At 48.4% G+C, this 22,941-nt stretch overlaps 1 protein-coding gene across 5 annotated transcripts; it reads right to left on the bottom strand.

The window, feature by feature from the left end:
- Nucleotides 1-15: 15 nt before the first annotated feature.
- Nucleotides 16-22,285, bottom strand: lrrfip1b (leucine rich repeat (in FLII) interacting protein 1b). 5 transcript variants are annotated; one of them, XM_084668134.1, is made up of 21 exons: nucleotides 21,590-22,285; nucleotides 15,201-15,287; nucleotides 14,143-14,160; nucleotides 13,778-13,825; nucleotides 12,806-12,850; nucleotides 12,491-12,541; nucleotides 10,740-10,823; nucleotides 10,304-10,348; nucleotides 9,080-9,145; nucleotides 8,405-8,482; nucleotides 7,679-7,714; nucleotides 7,302-7,427; nucleotides 6,903-7,073; nucleotides 6,541-6,633; nucleotides 5,838-5,930; nucleotides 5,561-5,708; nucleotides 2,798-2,847; nucleotides 2,502-2,610; nucleotides 2,160-2,239; nucleotides 1,860-1,964; nucleotides 16-1,583 (listed from the first exon to the last, which is right to left on the bottom strand). In XM_084668134.1, exons 1-21 carry the CDS (start codon nucleotides 21,677-21,679, stop codon nucleotides 1,473-1,475), a joined length of 1,734 nt encoding a protein of 577 aa, XP_084524260.1. In that variant the 5' UTR covers nucleotides 21,680-22,285; the 3' UTR covers nucleotides 16-1,472. The 5 variants fall into 5 exon arrangements, with proteins under 5 accessions (XP_084524260.1, XP_084524256.1, XP_084524257.1 ...); XM_084668130.1 differs by lacking the exons at nucleotides 16-1,583; nucleotides 1,860-1,964; nucleotides 2,160-2,239; ... (4 more) ...; nucleotides 10,304-10,348; nucleotides 10,740-10,823 and adding an exon at nucleotides 3,392-5,161; XM_084668131.1 differs by lacking the exons at nucleotides 16-1,583; nucleotides 1,860-1,964; nucleotides 2,160-2,239; ... (6 more) ...; nucleotides 13,778-13,825; nucleotides 14,143-14,160 and adding an exon at nucleotides 3,392-5,161.
- Between the last annotated feature and the right edge of the window lie 656 nt (nucleotides 22,286-22,941).

Below are 22,941 nucleotides of genomic sequence, written 5' to 3'. Positions count from 1 at the left end.
GATCCATTGCTTGAGCAGAGTTGTTGAATGAGTTTAATCTAGCGCTCGTCCATACCACCCCAAAGACCCAACACCCCTCAACAATGACCAGGCAAGGACATTCCCGCTGTCAGCACCCACGACCTTCCTGTCGTTTGAAAGAACAAAACTAGGAGGAGGAATTTGTTCCATTTCAATGGCAGGCATTCAGAAGCCTCAGCGATCCCAAAGAGATTCAGTTTGTCATTGGCATCTTCTACACAGGTCTGGTCGTAAATGGAGCGGCATCAATTGTCAGATCATATGGATGTTCTGTGGCATGACAGGTATACAGGGGAATGGGAGGTTGTGTTCAATGCTCCCCCTTCTCTCCAGGCCTTCCAAGCAGAGGGATGCGTTTTGCTCCCGTCAATGACATGATACCTTGATTTAGGCAATGATTCTCAACAGTCTGTACATTCAAAACAAAGTGTTATTGCAAAGCATTATTTCAATGATTGTGTTCTCCCATAGGTTTCAATGAGCCACCAATTGCCTTTAATTGCATGAGGCGATACTGTTTGTACATTTTAAAGCTGGTGTTTTTCCCAAAGTGCCGGTACATTTCTTTTTTTGTTATATAGTCTGCTTTTATAAGTGGCACAAAGACGATGTTGGGCGCTCGTCATTCGTTTTGTGCCAGGTGCCACTTTGCACCAATCCCATCTAGATATGTAACACACCCACACACCAACAGTACGAAGACACCGCGCTGAACAACATGGATATACATGACGTACATCACCTTCGAACGAAACAAATGAACATCGAATCAACGGAAGAGTTTGGCTTGGGAGTACGCCAGGGAACAGAGTGCATTTCCATAAAGTACATATACAAATGGAAAGAAAGAGCTCAAATAAACGGTGAACTCGAGAACCAGCAGAGTCAATGATTCAGCCTTCATGTCGTTCCTCTCCTGGCGATTGAGCTTGCTTGATAGGACAGCGCACTCAGGTGGCAGAGATAGGTAGTGCCACGTATTTCAGAAAATATAGCGGGGGGGGGGGGGGTGAACTCATGAGCCACAGTGAGAGGAGGAGGGGTGGGGTAGTTCAATTTTTGTTCAATGTTGTGCAGTTTACTCCTTCACCCACCCTAGAGAGAGGGGTTCATGTGATGTGAAGTCATCCTGTCCGCCACAGGGCCTCTCTGTGTCTCTGCGGCACCCCTCACGCAAAGGGTCAGGGTCCTTAGAGTCTGGCATGGAAACGTGGAGACATTCTGACCAGCGACGTGGTCAAAGAAAACCACCCCCCCAAAAAAAACAGCCTCTTGATCTGGTCTGTTCTTTGCACGCACAGCTGATGAAAACATGGCCCAGTGTGGTCGTCTGGGATAGCGTTATGCACGATTATGCCACTGCGTATCTCCGTGTTTTGCTTCCTCTTGCTCTGAATCCTTGGGCGGCATCGACTGATGGGTCAAAGGTCAAGTGGAGGTTGCGGGATGCATCACTGCTGGGCCAGTAGGGCAGTTCGATTGGCTTTCATTTTCTCCAGGCGCTTGGATAGATGGCTGTTACTGGCCTCCAGTTCATCGATTCTATCGAGGGCTGACCTCAGCTGTAGTGGTGAGAGAAAGAGAGCGAGAGAGATGGAAGGCCAGAGAGCGAGAGAGAGTGGGAGGAGAAAACGAGAGAAAGATGGAGAGAAAGAGAAGAGTGAGACGGACCAAAAGAGAGCGGGGGAAAGATGAGGGGAGAGAGAGAGGGAGGGCACAACAACGACAAAAAAGAAAAGTGTGAGAAAACAAATCATCCGTTTTGGAATCGTGCAAACGCAAAGCGCTTGGGGAAAGGTCAACGTCAACAACGGGAGAGCGCCCCCCGGGGGTCGGACCTCGCGCTGCAGCTTGCGCTTCTCCACTTTGAGCTCGTCCTCCACCTTCTCAGCACTTTCCGAGGCCGACTTGTAGCGAGTCACCTGACCCTCCAGCCGTATGATCTGGGAAGGGGACAAGTGAGGTGAAACAATTGGATTAGGGGAAAAGAATGTGACTTCACTGTATAATCTGACGGAGCCGAGTGTCGACGCAGGATGAAGCCCATTTCAATGGTCACGTCTGTAGAAGGCTGCGTGCGTGGAGATCTGGTTACGCGGAGCTCTCTAAGTTGCAACGAGGAAACACTTTGAACTTACGTTTTGTTCGAGCGCTGTGACTTCCTGCTCCGATTTAACCAGTTTAAATTTGAAGTCGCTAATCTGCCTGTTTGCATCCCCTGTACAGAGGAGGAGAACAACAAGTCACATAATGAGCACCGTGTTAAGAGACATCAAAAGGACTCTTTAAAGCAGCATTAAACAATAGAAAGTGAATTGGACAAGTCGTTAATCTTTTCGGTGTGACCTGACAAGGACATTTTCTGAGCCCTGTTTAGAGTTGCTGAGTCGCCACGGGTCGGGGGAAAAAAAGCTAGAGGGCTGTGGAGGATACCGCGGGGTGATTCGGAGAAGCAGTCTCGACTGTCCGCCCTCACTCACTCTGCAGTTCCATGATGTAGGGGTCCATGCCGTTCTCCACGCCCTCCTCCTCTGGCCCCTCGGTGCCGTTCCTCGGTTTCTGCTCCAGCTGAGACTTCAGCCTCCTCACCTACCACACGGTCACACACGGTCAAACAAGGGGGAGAAACCTTTCCTGGAAGATTCTTTGACAGCTAAAACAAACCCATTTGAAACGTTTTCATTTTGTCTTGGATTTTTTTATTTTATTGTTGAACTGCACATTTTTGTGGTATTATATTTCTCAAAAAAATGTGCATTATGAAGTGAAGACTCACCTGATCCACTAAGCTTTCTCTCTCATCAACGAGTTTTCTTAACCGGAGCTCTACAACACAGACAAAACAAGCAGTTAGAAAACTTTCTGACTGGGTGGGTGGATAAATGGCATACTTAAACACTGCACTTGTCAACAATGTAAAATTGCCCCAAATCACAACTATATTTCATTAGAACTGTCTCAGATTTCCACTTTCTCAACCATCTGAGTAAACTAGAGCCAGTGAACAGTTTCTTTCCATTCCTGGTGAGACAGGATGTGCTGATTTATGTTGAAATCAATAGGATAGGATTTATTTAGATACAAGACCAAGTCATTTGGCCATGTATAGATAGTAGCATTTGAATCCAAGTGTTTGTCTCATTGAGATATAATACACATTCTGTGTGTGTACAAGTTCTTCTGTGAGAATGTCTGGAGCAATTTTTCCAGAATCCATTCTAGAGTTCCATAGACAACCCCTGCAGTCTATGAAGAATAATACGAAGAAAAATATGAAGAATGCTAACACAAAATTAAAAAAACAGCACCTTGGCACTGCACATTTATTCAATAAAAAAAAGTTAGATACTGTACATACAGCATACAGGTCGCAAAATGATAACATCATTCCATAAAACACAAATTGTATTCAAGTCTATTTCCTGTTTATAATTTTCTTTGAGAAAAATGAACACATTTGTATTTGTTTTTAGACTTTTATATTCACATTCCATTGAGTACATACACACACAATCAGTTATGTACAAGTAGGTTGTTCAAGTCTACATGAGGCAGCAATTCTCTCTTGATTTGCATTCCCTCTGACGCAGAGACATTTTCCTTCTGTGACTCCGAGATTTCTGATCTGCTTGGGGACCATCACTCTCTCCTTCCACATCCACAGCATCTGGCTGGCTTTGCCAAACCACTGCCATCTCCTCCTCAAGACAAATGGCTTCTTCACAACTGTCAAGGATTCCAACTGACGCCCCTTCATTTGTCTTTTTGTGTCGAAGAACAGGTCTATTTCTGAAACCCTCCTGCTCCATTTGTCCCTGCTCCTGAATGCTCCCTTCTTCTCCTTCGGAGAAACTGTGGAGATCCAACACAATCCAGTCTGGACAGGTTTCTAACTCAAATATGGTCACAAGATAAGTCATTCTTGCATTTTCGTCATCTGGTGAGCTCACATTCACCAAACGGGCACTGCCGGGTTGTATGGCATCAGCCTGATCTTTCATCAAGCCGCCTTGAGCTCCTCGTGCAATCATAGGGGAAATAAGGACCGTCGTGTCATCCGGGCCGTGGCGGCTAGAGAAATCAGAGTTCTCTCTTACGAGATGATTATTTGCCTGTTGTTTAAAAACGTTCCCTTGATTGTTCTCGGGGCTGGTGGAAATGTCTAGAATGGCCAGATCGGATGTGACTTCCATCTCTGCTGTCGGTGAAAGGGCAGTAAGATCTGAGGACTTTCTAGGACCTACTGTGCCTCGTTTCATCTGAACAGAGCTTGTCCGTGCCTCTTCTAGAAACGTCATCCTTAGTTCAGAGTCAAATGCAGTAGACGCGAGGTGTCCCGGGTTTCCTGGCTTCTCTCGCAAATTCTTTGACGGACAAACCCTAATGTCATTTCCAGCCCTTTCTGAAGCTCTTGTCCGCTCTTCAGAAATCCCTAATGCAAGCCCAAACGCAAACCCAAATGTGAAAAGCAACTCAGGTGCCACTTGGTGCTTGCCGTCCTTCACGCTGGGATTTGAAACCTCCGGAACAATCCGACGGGCCTTCGTGTCACACATCAGCACGACCTCGGGATCCTTCTGGCGACCTTGAGACTCCGTTAAGAAGAGGGTCGTCTCCACTTCACCACACAGATCAGATATTCTCCGTTGTCCTGAATCCATCAACTCATCCATGATATTTTCCGTATATTGTAGACTCGGTCTACAATGAAAACCTCTGCGTTGACATCCTCCCAAGTCCGTTATATCACCATTATCTTTTTGACTGTGCCAACATTTTATATCCACCAAAACGTCCTCTCTGAGTTTGATTAGAGAATCCACCTTGTTCTCTGTGCTGCACTGGGGTAGCTGCTGCCCAGCATAGCGTGTCGGTGATTGAAAACCCTCTCTTATCTCTCGGTCATTCCACTTGAAATAGTCCGGATAGACTGCAGTGCTCTGCTGGGTGGTTTCTGCCCTGGTGTTCTGAGTCGTCTCCTGACTGCTTGTCTTCATCTGCTGACTGGAGGTGTCGTCCGAGTCTCCTTCAGTTTGCCTCTCGCAGAGCTGCTGGGAGGTGTTTTCAGCCTCGGCTGCCAGTCTACTGACAGCGGCTGCCTTGACGGCAATCTGGTCTAGCGTCGTCTCCAGAGCTCTGCCTGGGAGAATATTGGAGGACCAGACAACGGTCATCCTCAAAAGATTTCATTGGATTCTTTTATTTTGTAAATTTTTGTATTCGATTTTTTCATAAGAAATCGACTAAATGAACTGGAAGAGAACAGAATTAGGGGACTCGATCACAGAGAAACAGGCTTGGGGGGAAAAAAATAATATCGCAATCCCCTACAGGCCGATGCTGCAGAATGTTTAAAAAAAGCATGAACAAAAATATTATTTGTACCCATTTGAGTCATACAGTCAGTTAAACAGAGGACACTCGAGAAGAAAAGTAGAGGAGACATATGAGAAAACATTAACATCATGAAATGGAATGACCAAAAACAGTTCACTGGCAAAGCTCAGACAATGTCTGGTTGCATCCAAAAGGTGCTTACCCAGCATGCTCTCTCCACCTATATGAGGTGGCTGTGCCTCCTGAGCCAATCGGGAGCCAGGCTCTGCACAGAGCGGACTGTGCACCTGCACTCCATCTCCTGTCGCCCCATTGGTGGTTACCTCAGGCGACAGCGCTATCCCATGTTTCTGCCCAGGAAAGAACCCATCTTAGAATGCGACAACGTCATGTGTGACACACCACCATACAGTTCTACTGACATCAAACCCAAGACTGTTCTGGACTCAAGCATCGATCCTACAGGACCGACTCAGTACCTTGAGGGCATCTGTGAGACGGACCACCTGCTCCCTGAGCAGATCCCGCTCAGTCCTCACGGCCTCCGAGTATTCCCTCTGCCTCTCTAAGGCCTGAGCAGTGCCGGAAGCAGGAAGTCAGTACAGGAAGGAAGGGAAGAGATTCAGGTGGTGAAGGGAAGAGAAAAGAAAATAGCAACAGGGTGAAGAAGTTACGGCGTGTTAGGAAGAGTTAGGCAGAGACAGGAGAATGCCAGGAGGGGGGAGGGGCTTAGGGGGGAGGGGCTTAGGGGGGAGGGGCTTAGAGGGGGAAATCTCTTTCTGTTGCGGTGATGCCGACAGGAAGTCCTGTGGCGCCCTACCCCGATCTTCTTCTCCTTCCACTCCAGCGCTTCCTGCAGGTCAGAGATCTCCCGAGCGCCGCTGTCCCTTTTGAGACGCAGCTCTCCCACTTCCTGGCTCGGGGGGGGGGGGGGGGGGGAGGGGGTGGGGGGGCGCAGGACGGAAAGCACGGAGGACCAAGAGACACACAGGAGGGGGAAAGTCAGCGAGCGGAAGAATGCTTCGCAGGAGAAGCAAGCGCAGCGAAAGAGACCCGGTCATGCGAGGGGGAACCTCATAGGATGGAGTACTAGTTTGCCAGTTACGGCCAGCGTTAGTGTTAGTGCTGTGGTTGCAGCGCCGGTGGTTTGTTTGTGCCGACGGGGACTTGGTCGGTACTCACGGTCAGAAGTTCCTCGCTCTGTTTCAGGGTCTCTCTCGTCTCGCTGAACTGGAACTGAAGCACGCCGTGGGCATGTCTCTCCCTCTCAAACTCCTAAGAGGGCGAGAGAAAGCGGGTCAAATGCGTGTCCCACTGGGACTGGAAAAGGTACCGTTTTCCCAGACAACCGTTCTTTGCAGATCACAGGTGGGATCTTTAGGGCTGCGATGAAACAAACAACTAATGTAACCAAACCGATGCACAGAACAAAAGGGGACGAGGGGGGGAATTTCAACCCGCAACCTCTTGATCAGCAGTCCAGTGCTCTAACCACTGCGCCCTACTGGCCCCAGCCCTTAACACCCCCCCCCCCTGAGCCTGACCTTGGCCTTGTCGCTGAGCTCGCGCTGCGACTCCCACAGCCTCTCCTCCAGCTCGATGAGGGACTCCTTCAGCGTGTCCACCTGGTACATCAGGTTGGACTTCTCGTTGTGCAGCTGGGCGTTGGACACCATGGCCTTGCGGTACTTCTCCTCCGACTCCACCAGGGAGTCCTGCCGCCACACACACACACGCACACAGGCCTGCTTAGTCGGCATCGATCGTTCTGTGTTCTCATTCCTTTTCGTTGGGGGGGGGGGGCGACACGAATGTACTCTGTATACATCTGCCTTCAACATCTGCTCCCGTCTGTGAACTGGTCCTCTGCATGCAGGATTAAATCAAATCACGTGGAGCACACAGAACTCACACACACACACACTGACAGGACGAGGTCTCACCTTCATCTCTCGTATGGAGGCCTCCGTGTCCACGGAGAAGGAGGTGTCGCAGCTCCCCCGCCTGGAGGAGGCCCCGCCCAGGGAGGCCAGGGTGGCGGCCGACAGGGTGGAGGCCGTCCTGGAGCCCTGCGAGGACGCCACAGGGGGGTCAGTGCTGTCTGGCGAGGCTGGGCCACTTAACCAAGTCCTCCCTCCCCTCCGAGACCACCCCCCTCCCCCCACCCCCTCCCCTATGGCCTTTATGGATTGAAAAAGGGTCAAAGTTGACGCTCGTGGGAGAGCTGTCGTCTGTGCGGGTGAGCAACGGGGGGGAAATGTCACGTGCCCACGGATTTATGTCAGCAGAGGGTTCAGGTATGAGAGAGATACGCACTTACCTTTTCTAGAAAGTCCCGGTCTGGTCTTTCCTCCACCTGGTGGCGAAAGACAAAGAGAACCGTCACGTACGTTTCATGTGAAGGCTCAGGCCGCTGACATTGTCGGTCAGTATCCTATACGGCTCTGTCCACGCTGTCACACGAACGGCTTCACATATTTACACACACATATTTGAGAGTGCACACACCCATTCGAAATGCTGAGCACTGCTAAAGGTTAGAGCTCATTCTGAAGCCACTGAAACCGCAAGTGCGTCGAAAACACAATCCTACAACAGCGGCGTCGTCTTAAAGGTCATGCTCACATGCGAAACCCCGGCTCTCTGAACCACTGCACCAATGCTGGTTAGTCGCACTCCAGTCTTCGCGTGAGTGGTCATCCCCACAACAGTGCATTCAGAGTAACCCTCTCACTCACTTTAAACGAGCTCTGTCAGGGAGCCGCTCGTCTTGGCTGGAAGAGGAACACGACAAAAGCTACAGTCTTCAACGTGGCCACCAGGGGGCATGAGGCCACCAAACTGAGCCCCAAAGTGGCCTCGTCGACGTGGACATGAACATGAAGAGCCCATCTCGGTTTACTGGTGCCTTTGAGGTACACAGGGGCATCAACGTCCCTAGACACTGGGGTGGGGGGGGGGGGGTGGGCGGGGACGACAGACATCAACGAAGAGGCCTAAAGCAGGGGTCTTGGGTTACAGGGAGTGACTGACGAAGAGAGCTCACCACTGGGCTGGCACGGGCCGAGCTGGCCCTGGACGAGGCCCGAGAGCTGGAGCCCAGAAAGCCACTGTAGTCCGAAGGCTGGCAAGGTCACAGCGGACGAAGAAAAGAAACAGACGCAAAGAGAGAGAGAGTTAGTGACATCGTTGATTGAGTTGGAAGAGAGGGAAATGAGCAGGCAGATATATAACGGGAGGGCGGGAGGGAGGAGGGGGTTGAGTAACAGGGGTAAGACTGCTAGACAAGTCCACCGGGCCTGGTTAGACCACACACAACCTCAACACCAAAACCAAACGCGCATGCGGACACTTCGCCCAAGACTCAATACAGCAGCAACCACAATGATTGATTTCCTACCATTCGACCACCGACACACCCAACATCAGAGTGTGAGCAGTGCGCGCGTGTGTGTGTTTGTAACCTACTTCAATGCAATTTGAGTCAAATGCAAGACACGGGAGGGTGGACAACGCCAGTGCTATTTCAACAGGCCAGAGAGGGATGGATTCTGCCCTGTTTGTCCGCAAGGTCAAAAGAGACTGCGTTGACCCCCCTGACTGACGACCTTCATGCAGACAGGCTTGTGCGGTTCCATGTGCCCATGTGAGGCATGCTAATCGACCCCCCCCCCTCCGACCCCATCTCAGGGGAGAAGGGGGGCGCGTTCCAAGGGCTTACGCCGCGAGCGCTGGAGCCACTGAAGCGCCGGGTGTTGCCGAGTACAGACTCCTCACACACAGAGCCCTGCGGACAGGAAAGAACACACACACACACACACACACACAGTGTCAGCGTTCGTCTCTCACACATCCACACAGGTGTAGGAGCTGGGCGGTTCCTTCCGCCCCTGCGTTTGTGCCATGCACTGACCCTGCAGACAGCCGACCTGACGTGAGTGTCGTTCTCATAGCCGGACTGCTAAGCGCAGGTCGGCTAGCAGCAGGACTGTGCCAACAGCCGGTCTAGAGGAAATACTGGTAGCCAGCTGGCTATGTGCATGCTGGGACAAACACATGGTCGAGCTGAACACGCACCTCTACTACACCTCGGATACAGTCATGCCTTTGTGTCAATCCACCCAAAACCAATCACCCATGCTCGGAAACGGCAAAAGTGCACAATGTTGTCCGAAGTCCATCCAAACCTCGACGACACGGACACAATATCTGGACATTACTAAGCGGTTCACAAAGACCCGGGATATGACTGTGCCCATCGATGCAAGCATGCCTGTGTCAACAGTGAGATGGAACCGTGTCGTCGGCACGGTCACGGTCGCTACGGTCACGCCACGTTTCCCGTGTCATCCGAACTAGCTTCAAACGCTCTTCTCTCACACGCGGCATCGCGGACGGCAGTGGGACATGCATGAGCAGCAGCTTGGCGCGCGCAGACGTACCGCAGCTAGCGTCCGTCACTTCGAAAACGGGATTCGGCGCGTTCCAGGGTCAACGGTGACAGCTCTTGCGAACGAGCGAGAGGGAGAGAGAGAGTGGTTGTGACGGGCCCGACCACGCACAAACCGCTCAGTCAAGCCATGCACAGTGACACGGGGGACATCTCGGGGCAGCGACGCGCAAGCGCCAGGTGGCTTTTGGCATCCCGAGTGTCGGGTCGTGCATGACGGATGAGTTGGACGCGTGAATGCATGCAGGCCCTCCGCCATCTCCTTTATGGGACTGACCTTTCCTATCTACCCACTGAACTCACGAGTCGCCTGACCCCACCCGATAGGCTACGCTCAAAGCTCCGTTCAGCCATGCATCCTTCCAGCTGTCTGTCCCTACACCCCTCATTCTGTCCGTCTCTACATCCATCCATCCATCCTTTCTGCCAGCGTACATCCATCTACTCTCGGTGAGGTGAAGGCGGCATGGAGAGGGACGAGAGAGAGGGACCCACCCTTTGGCTTTGGGAGCGTTGGCCTTCACTATAGAGCACGGAGGGCTTCACGCGTGGAGGGAGACAAAACGACGACAACAACAACAACAACAACAAAAAAAACAAGTTCCAAATACTCGCAACCGACCTGGCTCGTCAGACACATCCTCATCATGTGCCCGGCCACCGTCTCGTCCCCCCCCCACCCCGAGCTCACACCGTTAAAGGTGAGGTGTCGAGAGACCGCCACGGAACACGAGACGGTCGCCCACGTCACCCCACGTCTTATCTCGGTTACCACAGGGTGAGGGGGAGACAGAGGAGGTGGAGGAAGCACAGTGACTGAGGAGCGAGGTTGGGGGGGGGGGGGGGGTGTGGAGGGGGGAGATACACGGGGGCGGGCGAGGGTGGGAGGGAGGGTCAGGGAGAGGTGGGTAGGTTTGTGAAGGGGACAGACCCGGCCGTTCTGAGTGGAGTTATTGTGTTGTCTGAGAGAGGGTAGACTGCTGGTGCTGCAGTACTGATCCGGGAAGTGGCTCCCCTGCACCGGAACAGCACACAGACAGGAGAAATGCAGACAGAGAGACATGACAAGAATGGATTAAAAGAAAATACACACAGGACCTGAGAGTCTCGTACACAGGATGATGTTATGACAGGTGTCTCTTAGGAGTGGGTGTGGTCCACCAAAGCAAGCAGTATGTTATGTCTACCAGCATTCTATCAGACATTCTATGGCAAGGGTTAGCCAGAGGGAGGGTCCAACTGGGTGATAAAACAGTCATCCAGACTTTCCTGTTCCCCGACATTCACCGAAGTCGCTGACATCTGTACATCTTTCCAACAATGGAAACAGGAAACCAACATCTCCATCTACTTGAAGGCTTTGAGACATAAGCTGGTAAATGGTCTGGAATCCTACCCTACCTTAATGAGCGCTTGTTCTTAAATCAATTAATAACTAACGATGTTCTTCAATTTGCTGTTATAAATAAAATAGTACTAATTAGGAGGTGTCTGGTTCTGTAGTTCTGGTCTGCGCAAAATGGTTTTAAGAGAAATGGTTGAGTTTTAGAGAACACTAAAGATGGTTCCAACAGCAGGAAGGGGCAGATCAACATGCAGACGCTCTCAGGCAGCCGTGGGTCCTTACATGAACGGATATTTCTAGAATGCTGCGTGTGTGTTTTTGGGAACGATATGCTCTGCTGTCATTCAATCTCAGCCCAGTGTTTTTCCCATACAGGCCGGGTTCTTTTACATGTTGGGGATAGATTCAGGTTGCTCCCCTGCATGGAACAAAGCCGTATGTGGTTTCAGTCAATCACTTCAGGTATGTTTGATTTGGTCACGACCACTGAGTTTGCCGCACAAGAGTCTGCCAAGCATAACCTATAGCAAACCAAGTACATATAATTGAATAGGGGGAGAACTATTTTGACCAAGGTACAAAATAATTATATATATATATATATATTTTTTTTTTGTACCTTGGTAACAAAGTTTTGAAAAACAATTTTATGTAGTGCAGAATGCTATCTCATCTTTCACCCGTGTGAGAAGAAAGCTATAGCTGGGTGTGACCTCACAAACACATTGCTACCCCCTAACAACCTAACAACCTATTACTGGAAGACTGGAGCTATGCTGACTAGGCTTGACTGTTGACAGGGGCGTGACAGCAGTTGCCACAGCCCAAGCCTAATTCTGTCAGATGGCCGTTATTGTTAATGCACAACTAAATGTGATTCTAAATGCTACTTGGAAAATTCCATCTGCCTCTGAAACATATATGGATGTGGATCACTCTTCCTGGGTCAAATATTTTTTTCAGCCCCAAATTAAATGGAGCTAATTTCCCCTTCACGCTGGTTGAGTCGACGTTGACCATATTGTTGATAGTCTAAAAGGTGTGAAAAAGGCCTCTGCCATTCCATCTGTGCTACCTACAATACATTTACATTTGAGTCATTTAGCAGACTCTCTTATCCAGAGCGACTTACAGTAAGTACAGTGACATTCAAGGGCAGATATTCAACTCTTTTCAAAAAGCCCATTACCGTCTCATTGTTGACAAGCTGGAGTGGAAATGTAAGCTTTGAAAGGTTAGGACCCGTGTAATGTCAGTGTGTGCGCGTCTTGCAGCAAAGGCCACCTGCGTGAAGAGGAGAGCAGAGGACAGAGAGAAGGAAACTCAGGCGTACTGACCCTAAGACTGCCCCTGCTTCCAACGGACATCCGCTCTTCATCGTCAGAGATCTGTGAGAGAGGGCACACACACACACACACACAAACACACAGTCAAATGCTGCTCACAACACACTGAGAGTCATGTAGGAGGGAGGTTTTCCATCAGGTATTGCCACAGCAAAAATAAAAATAAAAAGAGCATGTATTTGTGAGGGACAGCAAGAAAGGAGAGCAGAGAGAGAGAGAGAGAGAGAGAGAGAGAGAGAGAGAGAGAGAGAGAGAGAGAGATAGAGAGATAGAGAGAGAAAAGAATGCAGGAGAGGGGATACCGACCGAAGTGTGCCTCCGAGAGAGACGGGAATACCGCTCACTCTCCTCCTGGAAGGCCCCGCGGAGAGAAAGGAAGGAAGAGAAGAAAGTTAAAGAGGTCAAGAGGTCAAAAGGAGGAGAAACCCTCCTCCCGGATGGGGAGGAAATGGCTTTCACCACCAGGTCGCATCAGGCAGTGCCATATGGGTCGGGCTCAATTCCATTTCCATTCCAGTGGAGCCGGACATGTGAGTTTGGGGGAGTTCACCCGGCCGTCAGTAAAGCCCTTGACCAGGTGGAAACAGGAATTGAACTAACCCCAGTCTGGGCACATCACATTGGCATGCATTTCATATCAGCCACTTCTTCCTGCTGTCTTTACGCCGAGCACGGATCAACAGCAGGGACTCTGGCTAGAGGCGGGTGGAGGGGGGGGGGGGGCGAGGGGGGGGTCCAGTCGGGCAGGGTAAGCTCTTTGTCATGTGACCAGGGCGTAATCCTGACTGTCCCTCATGCTATCGGAGGGTGAGGTTTCCGACCCCTGTCAGATGGCCTCGGGAACCCCCTGTGGCTCCACGGGATTTGGTGGAATGTAGATCAGCTTTGCCCTATGTCTGGTGGACACTCACACACACACACACACACACGCACGCAGGCCCATCTACTGTATCAAAAGGCCTGCAAAAGGCAACTTGTTTACCACATGCCAGTGCACTTGTACAGTAGGAAGCGTGTATATTTGACTGATACATCTACATAGACAACACCAAAGCCTATACTACATGGGGGTGGGGGTGGGGGGGGGGGGGGGGAGGGTTTGAGGGAGGGCAGGAGGGCCCTCTCTTTCGTGTTGGTGAACCTACTAAAGGCCACGTAGAAACAACAAACAATACGGCACCACGGGTTATCTACGACTGCAAGCATGTGTGCAGCAAGCCATCGCGTCGTGTCATGCAATCGAATGCAGTCCAGAGATCAGTGTCTGCATTGTCCTACCATCCACTGTTCAATGTGCCCCCACTTGTTGTCCAGACCATAGTATCTCTGAGGGGGGGGAGAGGAAGCATAGAGGAAAGAAGGAAGGAAGGAAGGTCAAGGGTTTGGAAAGCGATACGAGCGCAGTAAAACATTTTTGAACCTTTGAGCCGTGAACCTGTATGAGGAAAACGTTTCAAATCTGTTTTTCAAAGAGCCATGAATTGAGTTCCTGAAATCTAGACATTGTGGTCTTTCTACATTGTATTGAGTAGATAGGCTTAAGACAGAGATGAGGAATGTGCTTTGAAATGTAATCAGGAAGAGAGAGACAGAGAGAGAGAGAGAGAGAGAGAGAGAGAGAGCAAGAAAGAGAGAGTGCCTACCTTTTGGGCCTGATAAATCTAAAACAGGCAGAAAGGGCAGGACACCATGGAGAGAAGACATGAAAACAGAGGGAAAGATGGAGGGATGAGGAGGAGAAAGACATCGGGTTAAAACAAGTTACGAGTGAGACAGGAATAGATAGTGCCATGGTAGCAGCAGTTAGTGTCGAAATGAGCATGGAAAATCATAATAACTAACATGTATCTAAGCTGCGTCATGTTAGCAGTCCTCCTTGCAGACCCAGCTGTGTTCACCTACAAACAGCAGCATGGGAAAATGAGGATCGCTGCTGTTGTTTTACTACCACAACCAGCTCTACGCTTACTGCAGGTACAGCATGTAGGAAATACACCTCAAAACACTTACCTGCTCCAATCAGGCGTGCCTAACTTACCGCTTGGTCCCTCATAATGACTTTTAAACCCCCCAAGCAGCTAGATCAAAACATATTCCTCTAACCTTGGTCAACCTTTAAACCAATTTGAGTTTTGATTTAGTAGGATTCTGATTGACTGGATTCTGACCCGTTTTCAAGGCATGTTTGAGCCTAAGAAGCACTCATGAGAAAGCTTGATGGGCCTGTCTCACACATTGTTACCGAGACAAAAAGACAGCAGCAAACCTATAGAACTGCACCATCTCAAACAATAATAGTAAGCAATCCCTGAGCAATCCGAGTACACAACAGGGCGAGTCTGCAAAGGTCTATTGTCCCATTATTTGGATTGGAACACATCCCAATCATTCTCAGTTTGATCATACTCCCATGTGTTTGAGGGTGCATGCACAAGTTCTTGTCTGCTGACTCAAACCAGGATCGATTTTGCAACAAGCCATACTGTTACTAACCTAGACAACACAGCGCCACCCCAACCACAAAAGCTCCAAAAATGTATTCCCGTCCATAACTACAATACAAAACTATTGAGGTAAACCTGAGGTTGTTTCACAATCCCCCCCCCCCCCCCCCCAAAAAAAAGATGTTTCCATGGCACTCTTTGCTTCTAGTTGCCATTCTGGTCTTTTAGTGCTCACCCAGAACCTTCCGGAAACTCACCTCTTTCTGCTGTCTCTCCAGCTCCTTCATCCGGATCTCCCGTGCCTCCGCCCGGGCTGCCCTCTTCGCGGCCAGCCTCGCCTCGGCCTGAAACAGACAGAGAGAGGGAGGAAAACGTTTTAAAATGGTACTTATGTTGAATTGTCAGCAGCCGCCTTTCTAAGTGTGGGTGAACTGTTACCATTGGAACCTTCTACAAAGACTGCCAGTGAGCTGACTGGAGAGGAGGGTCGACTGCTGCTACTCTGTTATGTATGCAGCAGGCTAATATAGCTTGATAGCAAGGCAGGGGGAGATGAAACGACCCTTTGAAGACAAATTAGATCAGGATAGTGTTGAGGCAGTCCCTCATAAGCCTTTGCACTTGGTTATCAATTCCAACATGATTACGTCACTCACGTCCATTGTTTAAGATGAAGGGGAATGGTAAACCCACACCCACCTATATAATCAACGACAATTAAGTGAGGACAGAAACTTTCGGCGTCGCCTTGAAATGCCAACCGCAAGAGAGGTTTAGTCCACAGTGTCCTACTGTCCCTAGAGAGGAGGTTTCACTCGGCGAGGCTGAGCAGGCTCACTGGAGTGTGTGGATGACTGGGCACCATGACGATGACTCGCCCGCTGGGCCGAGACAGGGCTGGTGTCTCTCTGCCAGGGAACCAAAACACAGCCCTCTCCCCGGCTGGACGGGTTAGGACGGAACACGGCCAGGCTCAGGAAGGCCACATGAGAACACTGCACTGCACTGACCGACTGCAAGACATGCAGAAAGAGAACCCTTGCTCACTTCCACTTTGCTCTCCTGTTTATAAAGGATACTCTGATCTTAATTGACCAGATAGGTAAATACACACAGGGGAATCCGTCTGTAACACCACTTTGGTTGAGTTACGGTTGACTACGGGGAAGCAAGGGCACATGAAAGAGACAAGGGGGCTGAGTCTGGTTGGATTTGTGGCCACTAGGGGGAAGCATTTCCTATATGATGATAGGAGAGAGAAAAGACAGAGAGACAGACAGACACAGAGACAGAGAGAGATAGAATGTGGATGATCCAGCATTTCTGGTGAGACACAGCCATTCATGGACCACAACAACGCTGGTACCAGTATAGTGCAAGCTGGGATATCTGCTTTGATTGCACTCTCACCTTGTAAAAGGTTATTATTTGTACATTTGATCCACCGTAAACACAGCTTGCTGACAGACTGAAGGTAGCAATTAGCACAAAGGAAAAACATCTTTAGCCACGCCAGCACAAATATATTAAGACCATTTTAAAGACTGAAAATGAACAAAACTCCATTAGACATCTGGACTCTGGAGTTCAATATGCAGAGTTCAGTTCTAAAAATATACGAAAATCGGCCTGGATAAACAAAACTAAACACAAGAAAGAGGGTAAAATGGAACAGCACTGACTGCCAAGCAAGGAGCAACATCAACAAGCCCCTTTCCTTGCTAATTACTGCCACATGTATGCTTGCGACGGTGCAAGAGAGAAACACCTTCCGTGCTTTTGGAGACGTCTGGCTGACGTCGGGGTGGAATCGTTTAGGACCAAGCCATTTTCCACGAGAGACACACATGGGATTCTCATTAGCAGCTGAGCATTCCTAATTCATTCCAAGCCGTAAGTCCCTGCCAAGCATCACAGGTACGGTGGCCTCGGAGGATCAGGAGACTTTACACTCCTCAGGAGATTTGACAGGGATTATCCCGGGGGGGTTCAAGGCAGACGTTGGTTAAGGCGTCACTGTGAGACCATTAAGCAGCATGGTATGACCCTAGACTGGGGCACAGCCAGAGGTAGATGGCCTGCCACATCAAAGACAATGCCCCCGACTCCCACAACGGAAATGATGACGCATACGACTTGGTGCGCATGACTAGTGCCACCGCCAAACCATTTTGAAATGACGGGAGACTGCAAAGCAAAATAAGGCTTTTTAAAAGGTGATCGTCCTCCGCAAAAGGTCAACACGTGAAACAGAGGAGAATGGGGGGGTGGGGGGGGGGGGGGCTTGGGCGGTCAGCCATTCGACACGAGTCCAAATCTCGACCCAACGGGGCTGATTTGCACAGGCACTTATTCAAGGCTTGTCAACTCTAGAGACAGCAGCTGGGAAGAAACACACACTGGGAATGACTAGCGTTGAGATTTGACACTTCCAGGAAAAACGCTGAACCGTGAACACAGCCTGCAGCATGAACCTGTAAGCCCGAAAAATATGAGCCCTGAACTGATCGCTGAATTAAGTGCCACTGATATTTCAATCCTCAGCAATAAGAAAAACTGAAAAAGCAGACCTGCTTCAAATCCACAATTGGAGGCATTTTCCAACTATCTAAAACGAGGTATTCCCGATTACCGAGTACGACTACAAATCCAGAACGTTCTTTTCTTATTTCACCAGCTGCCTGCCTTTTCACACAGCCAAAGTCTTCCCTGCGACTTAAAATATTGCTCTGTAAAACCTAGCCTCTGGTCACTCCCATTAGCCGGTTGGAGCTTCCACACGTTGGCCATGCAGCCCTCCGGCAGAGCAGATGTCTTCCAATGCTTAAAGACATCCCTACGGAGCAGTCGGAAGGAGGCTCCGTCAGCAGGACGGGCCAGTGAGGCAGCAGTTTAGTGCACACTGGTCTGTGGCGGTCGACTGAAGCTCCCTCCTTCTGTGTTGAACATCATGAACGGCCCTCCAAGGTTGTTTTCTAAGGTTTTTGGCTTGGTCGTTTGGGGGTGGTTGTGACCAGGAGAAAGAAGGGGTGACAGTGTTTGCAGAAATCCTTTTCTTTTTTTCCCCCCTCACAGACATTGTCACATTTCAACAGTCAACCCAGCCTCAGGAGAAGAACACTGACATTGGGCTCCCATACAGGGGTTGGTTTATTTCGATTTCATTGAAAGAACGATTTCATTTCCGGAAAGAATGCCTCATCACCTCACAGCCAATGCCCCCGTCAATGGCAATGTTTGAGAGTGTATTAATCTTCTTAGAAGGATCCCCACAGATTAAACTGCTTTGATGAGCAGACTTGCATTGTGTGTTGGCGTGTGGGTGTGCATGGTATCAGGGCCCATTAAACTAAATGATAAAATACTTAATGGACCAAACGTATTTAATCCCAATGCCAACCATGGCACACATCAACACTCGTTAGCTGGCCTATTCTGGGCCCTCTAAGTGTTGTCTGACCAGGCTATTATGTTTATAATTGCTCAAAAATAACCTTTCTCTATTGGTAAACCCAATTACAAAACTCAATCCGAAGCCATTCAAACTGGTGTACTTCGTAAAGAGCCCTTTTTGAATCAAGCCTAGTTTGTTTTAGGACACACGTTTATAACAAAATCCAACCCTCAGGGATGAATAAAGTCACCCACTATCACAACACTCATCACCTCATTCTGTCCGAACCAGCCAACCCCATTCCAGCTTTCCCGCCAGCCCCAGCCAAAGAGAAACACTGCTTTTAACCATCCAAAGAAAACACCACTAACGTCCTCTCCACCCATGGCCAGTATTTCTATAGATGGCAGGGGGTCGGAGGTCAGAGGGAACACTTCCTGCCTCTGCCCAGAGCTCCAGCCAGTCTAATCCCTTCTTAAAGCACTAGTCCCTGTTACGCATCACTTCCTTCCAGGGCCGGTCACCTTAGCCTGGCCCGAGCCTTAAGAGGAGGCTTAACTCTGCCCTCAAACTGTCTCACAAAGCATCGTTAGCACCATACCCACCAAGCAGAGAGATACTGAAGGCAGAGGTATGAAATAGAAGTATATGGGCTCCAAACCATCAAATCCATGACTGAAGCCGCAATATTACCCAAATATTCAAAGAGTAATATTCATAATTTCCGGCATGATTCTAGTGAGATGATCCCAACCATTTTTATATGCAATTTTGAGTGGCCAGTCATTTTTGGCATCATTTTATTGTATTACCATTGAATTAACCTCCGTTACTGAACTAAATTTACTGGCACTCCAGCCTGAATTTAGGTTTCCAGGAAAGAGGGAATGACAATGTCCCCCCCAATAGTGTAAAAGCTTCATGTTTTGACTATTCAGTCCACGATTTAAAATCAGGATGTGGATGATACAGTTCAGGCTTAAAAGATGCAGGTCACTGGGATAGAAACAGACCAATCCCTTGGCTCAGAGTGCTTTCAAAACACACACACACACACACACACACACACAAACACACACACACACACACACACACCCACAACTGTGCAACCAAAGGAACAGCTGTCATCTTAGCCAGTAGGTCAAGCCTCACCAGCATGCAGGAACATCAGCCAAGGCCCACCCTGAGCCATCCAGACTCTCTTAGCCCCCGTCCAACACTCCCCATGCCAAACTCTCAATCTGTCCATTCCTTGGAATTCCAGATCGCAGTCCACATTCAACTTGCTACTTGGAACAGCCATTGAAACAAGCCATGGCAAAACCAGGTGCATCAACCCTGCTAAAGGTTTGTATTTATTTTTTACCTACAAAATAAACCAAATATATCTTCCTCAAATCAGGATTATGTGGAGCCTGGAAAATAAATGGCCCTATGATCTCTCGGGTCATTGTTATTTAGCCAAAGTTAATTTACCACCAAAGTGCAAAGTGAGCTGTCTGGAACAAACTCGCATTTGCTGCTTCAGTAACACTGCCATGACACTGAAATGAGATGGCACGATCAAGCTACGGTACATCATATTAATGATGTGAATATTGCCCTCTCTGCAAAAACACCTTGTTATTCCTTGACTGGAGGTCTTTTGCTTAGCAGAGCTTTCCTCATTCAAAAGACAATATTAAGTACCTTAGTAAATCGATGAACGTGACAATAATCCCACACTTGAATAACTAAGAATACTGTGTATGGGCAATCCTTTGAGAACAGATCCTGTATAAGAAGGCCGTTGCTCTGTCGACCAAACCCATGTGGGCTGTCAGCGTCACGTCATTGGGTGGCTGACCTCACCAATGAGAGCCAACACACTTGTGATAATGCCACTGGGTGCGTGCTGGCTATGTGGTTGATATAGACTGTAGATAAGGTCTAACAAGCACATCCATTTGCGAAAGTAACCTTCAGCATCAGTGACTGTTTCGTCATCGCATTCGTATTAATGCAATATCAGTAGTTTGGTTGCAATATTGTAGTTTAGACTGTTATTGGTGGACGTTGTCCGAGTACAACACAGGACTACTGGTCCTTGATTATCTGCCTTTAGGCCAACTATACTCGCCATTTCCATATAACTTTGGATGAGTGTCAACAAATGAACACACGTCAATTGGTGTGTTTTAAAATCTTTTTGGTGATTCAGGTTTTCCCCCCCTGAAGAGCAAGTTTACATGGTGATAAACCAACGCGATGAAAACGAAGACAGGAAGAACTTGTTTCTAATGACATTCAGAGCCAGCGAGACATGGGTGCCAGTGGGCCAATGCTTTCCAGATGTCTGGTAAACAGAACACAGTCTATAGTCGGTCAGAAGCGTGTCGTTGCAAATATCCACATGTGCTGCCCAGGAGAGCTCAACATCATTGTGCTGGATGAACTGTTTGGACACAGCTATCAGCAAATGCAGTGACCTGGCGTGTTCCCATGAAGTATACAATTTTGAATACATTCTCTAAATCGCAGGTCTCTTACAGCACTCACTGACGATAAAGAACAGCATTAAGCCAAGTGTATGCAATACGCTTATACTGTATGGGTGTATACCCCCAGTCATACAGCACGCCAAGAATAAAGATGACATAGACATTGAGATAAGCCCAGATTGTGTGGAGGAGAGGAGAGAAATTGTTTATTGAGGTTCATCTCCGGCAGTGTGAAGTGGTTTGACGTCAGCATTCTCTCCCTTGTAGCCCGCCAGTGAATTAAATAGGTGAAGCTTTCAGCTGGTACCGACAACTGATAAGAATGACCACCAGGCTTAAACCAGTCTTCCCCAATGGCCCTGTCATCTTAGCATGCAATTTGCTCACTACAATTTACCCATTCATATCGCTCTGTTGTTAGCTACACTTCAATGTATTCACATTCTTCACTATGTAGGCCAAACTAACAATGTCAATGGTTCCTCTCACAAATAATGCCTCTTTTGTTTCAGTTCAACGAATGCATAGGATAGGAAAAGGCTGCACCACAATATGCCAATTGAATGAATGCGCTGCTTTCGTTGAGTTGGGTGGGGGCTGATAACCAATAGTGCATGATTTTAGTTTAGGATACTGCCGTCAAACATATCCTTTTAGTTGCACTATTGAGTCTATAGGCCTACTGTTACTGAACGTGTCCCTGGTTACTGTAGGTTTGGCGCAGTGTGACGATTTGCCGAAATGAATAAATAACATCTCCAAAAAAACTTACCTCTCGAGCAATCTGATTGAGAGCATCGTCCTCTGCGGTCAATTTTTCTTTATTGGGAATCCTCTTTCTTCCAGTAACCTGAGTTCCCATGTTTGTCGGTGACGATATGGTTGCCTATGTTAGCATACGTGTCAGAATCAAAGAACATTCAAGAACGAGACCAGTGAATTCGATATCCGCGAGCTGGAAATATCATGTCCACGCAATGGAAAATAGCATTGCCATAAAATGTGTGAAGAGTGAGCCTTTTTCAACGAATACGATACAACCCAATATTTTCTCTGTCACCGGAAAAGATGCCATTCTGTTCCATCTGTATTTGATGCAGCAACCGAAGCGTTTACTTTATCATATCATACACTATCTGACTGAATGCCTGTTGCTGATAAACATTTTATCACACGCGTCGCTTCCTTTAGTCAAAACATCAGGCTATTAGGGCAGGCTACCCCGATTGTCAGCTATCTAATCCGCCATTGTCATCCTAATACATTTAAGCTTCTGTAAGGAATATAGGCCTGCAAATGTGCTGCCATGGACCCGTCGAATACTCGTTTGATTGTCTTCTCTTCAATTCAATTATGCCCTCGTTATTTGCTTAAAGACGAACCTCCCAATCGCAAAATGCCAAAACAGATGGAGAAAAGTTTATTGCGGAGCAATCCCGGATGATGACCACACTGTGAAGAATACACGTTCCGGGGCTACGCCTGCAGATCAGACTGCAGATAGTGGTAACATCCCTAACTTGTAGATCACGACTGTCCTTTATTCAAATAAATTACCTTTCTCTGATCTATCGAATAAATGGAAAGCCTCTTGGTAGCTTTTGATGTCTGATTCCTGACATTTTCCAAAGATATGATATCCTCCTGCCACACATATCCTGTTCAGGTTATACTTCATTTTATGTCTTATCAAATTGTTAGGATTTGATTCATGGGCCTTTATAAATAAACCATAGCCTACTAGTGGATGAGTTTACATTTGATCCTCTTCAACCTGAACTTGTGATAGTTATTCAAAATTGATGGGATGGGAATGAGTTAATCGTATTTAACCATTATCTTCAACCTATGTCTTTGTTTGTATGCTATTTATACTGCTTATAGTCAACACCTGAGTGTCTTGGTGAAAGAGGATGAAGCCAAAATAAGTAGAGCCGCTCACGCAACGTGTTTTGTTGTGCTCTTACTCCATCTTGTGTTCAACCTGACATGCTGCTAAAGGGGAGACATGCTTTTTATTATTTATTTCAATTAAATGCAATTGAAAGCATAATTTCTACCATCCAGTCTGACCTAATATCAAACTCACATGGTAGCAAAATGATCATGCAAATGTGTCTGTCG

Source organism: Hypomesus nipponensis, chromosome 12 (assembly GCF_054491055.1).
Source record: "Hypomesus nipponensis isolate SF chromosome 12, ASM5449105v1, whole genome shotgun sequence".
NCBI lineage: Eukaryota > Metazoa > Chordata > Actinopteri > Osmeriformes > Osmeridae > Hypomesus > Hypomesus nipponensis.
Note: the sequence above shows the minus strand (reverse complement) of the source record. Positions and strands in the feature narration are given on the sequence as shown.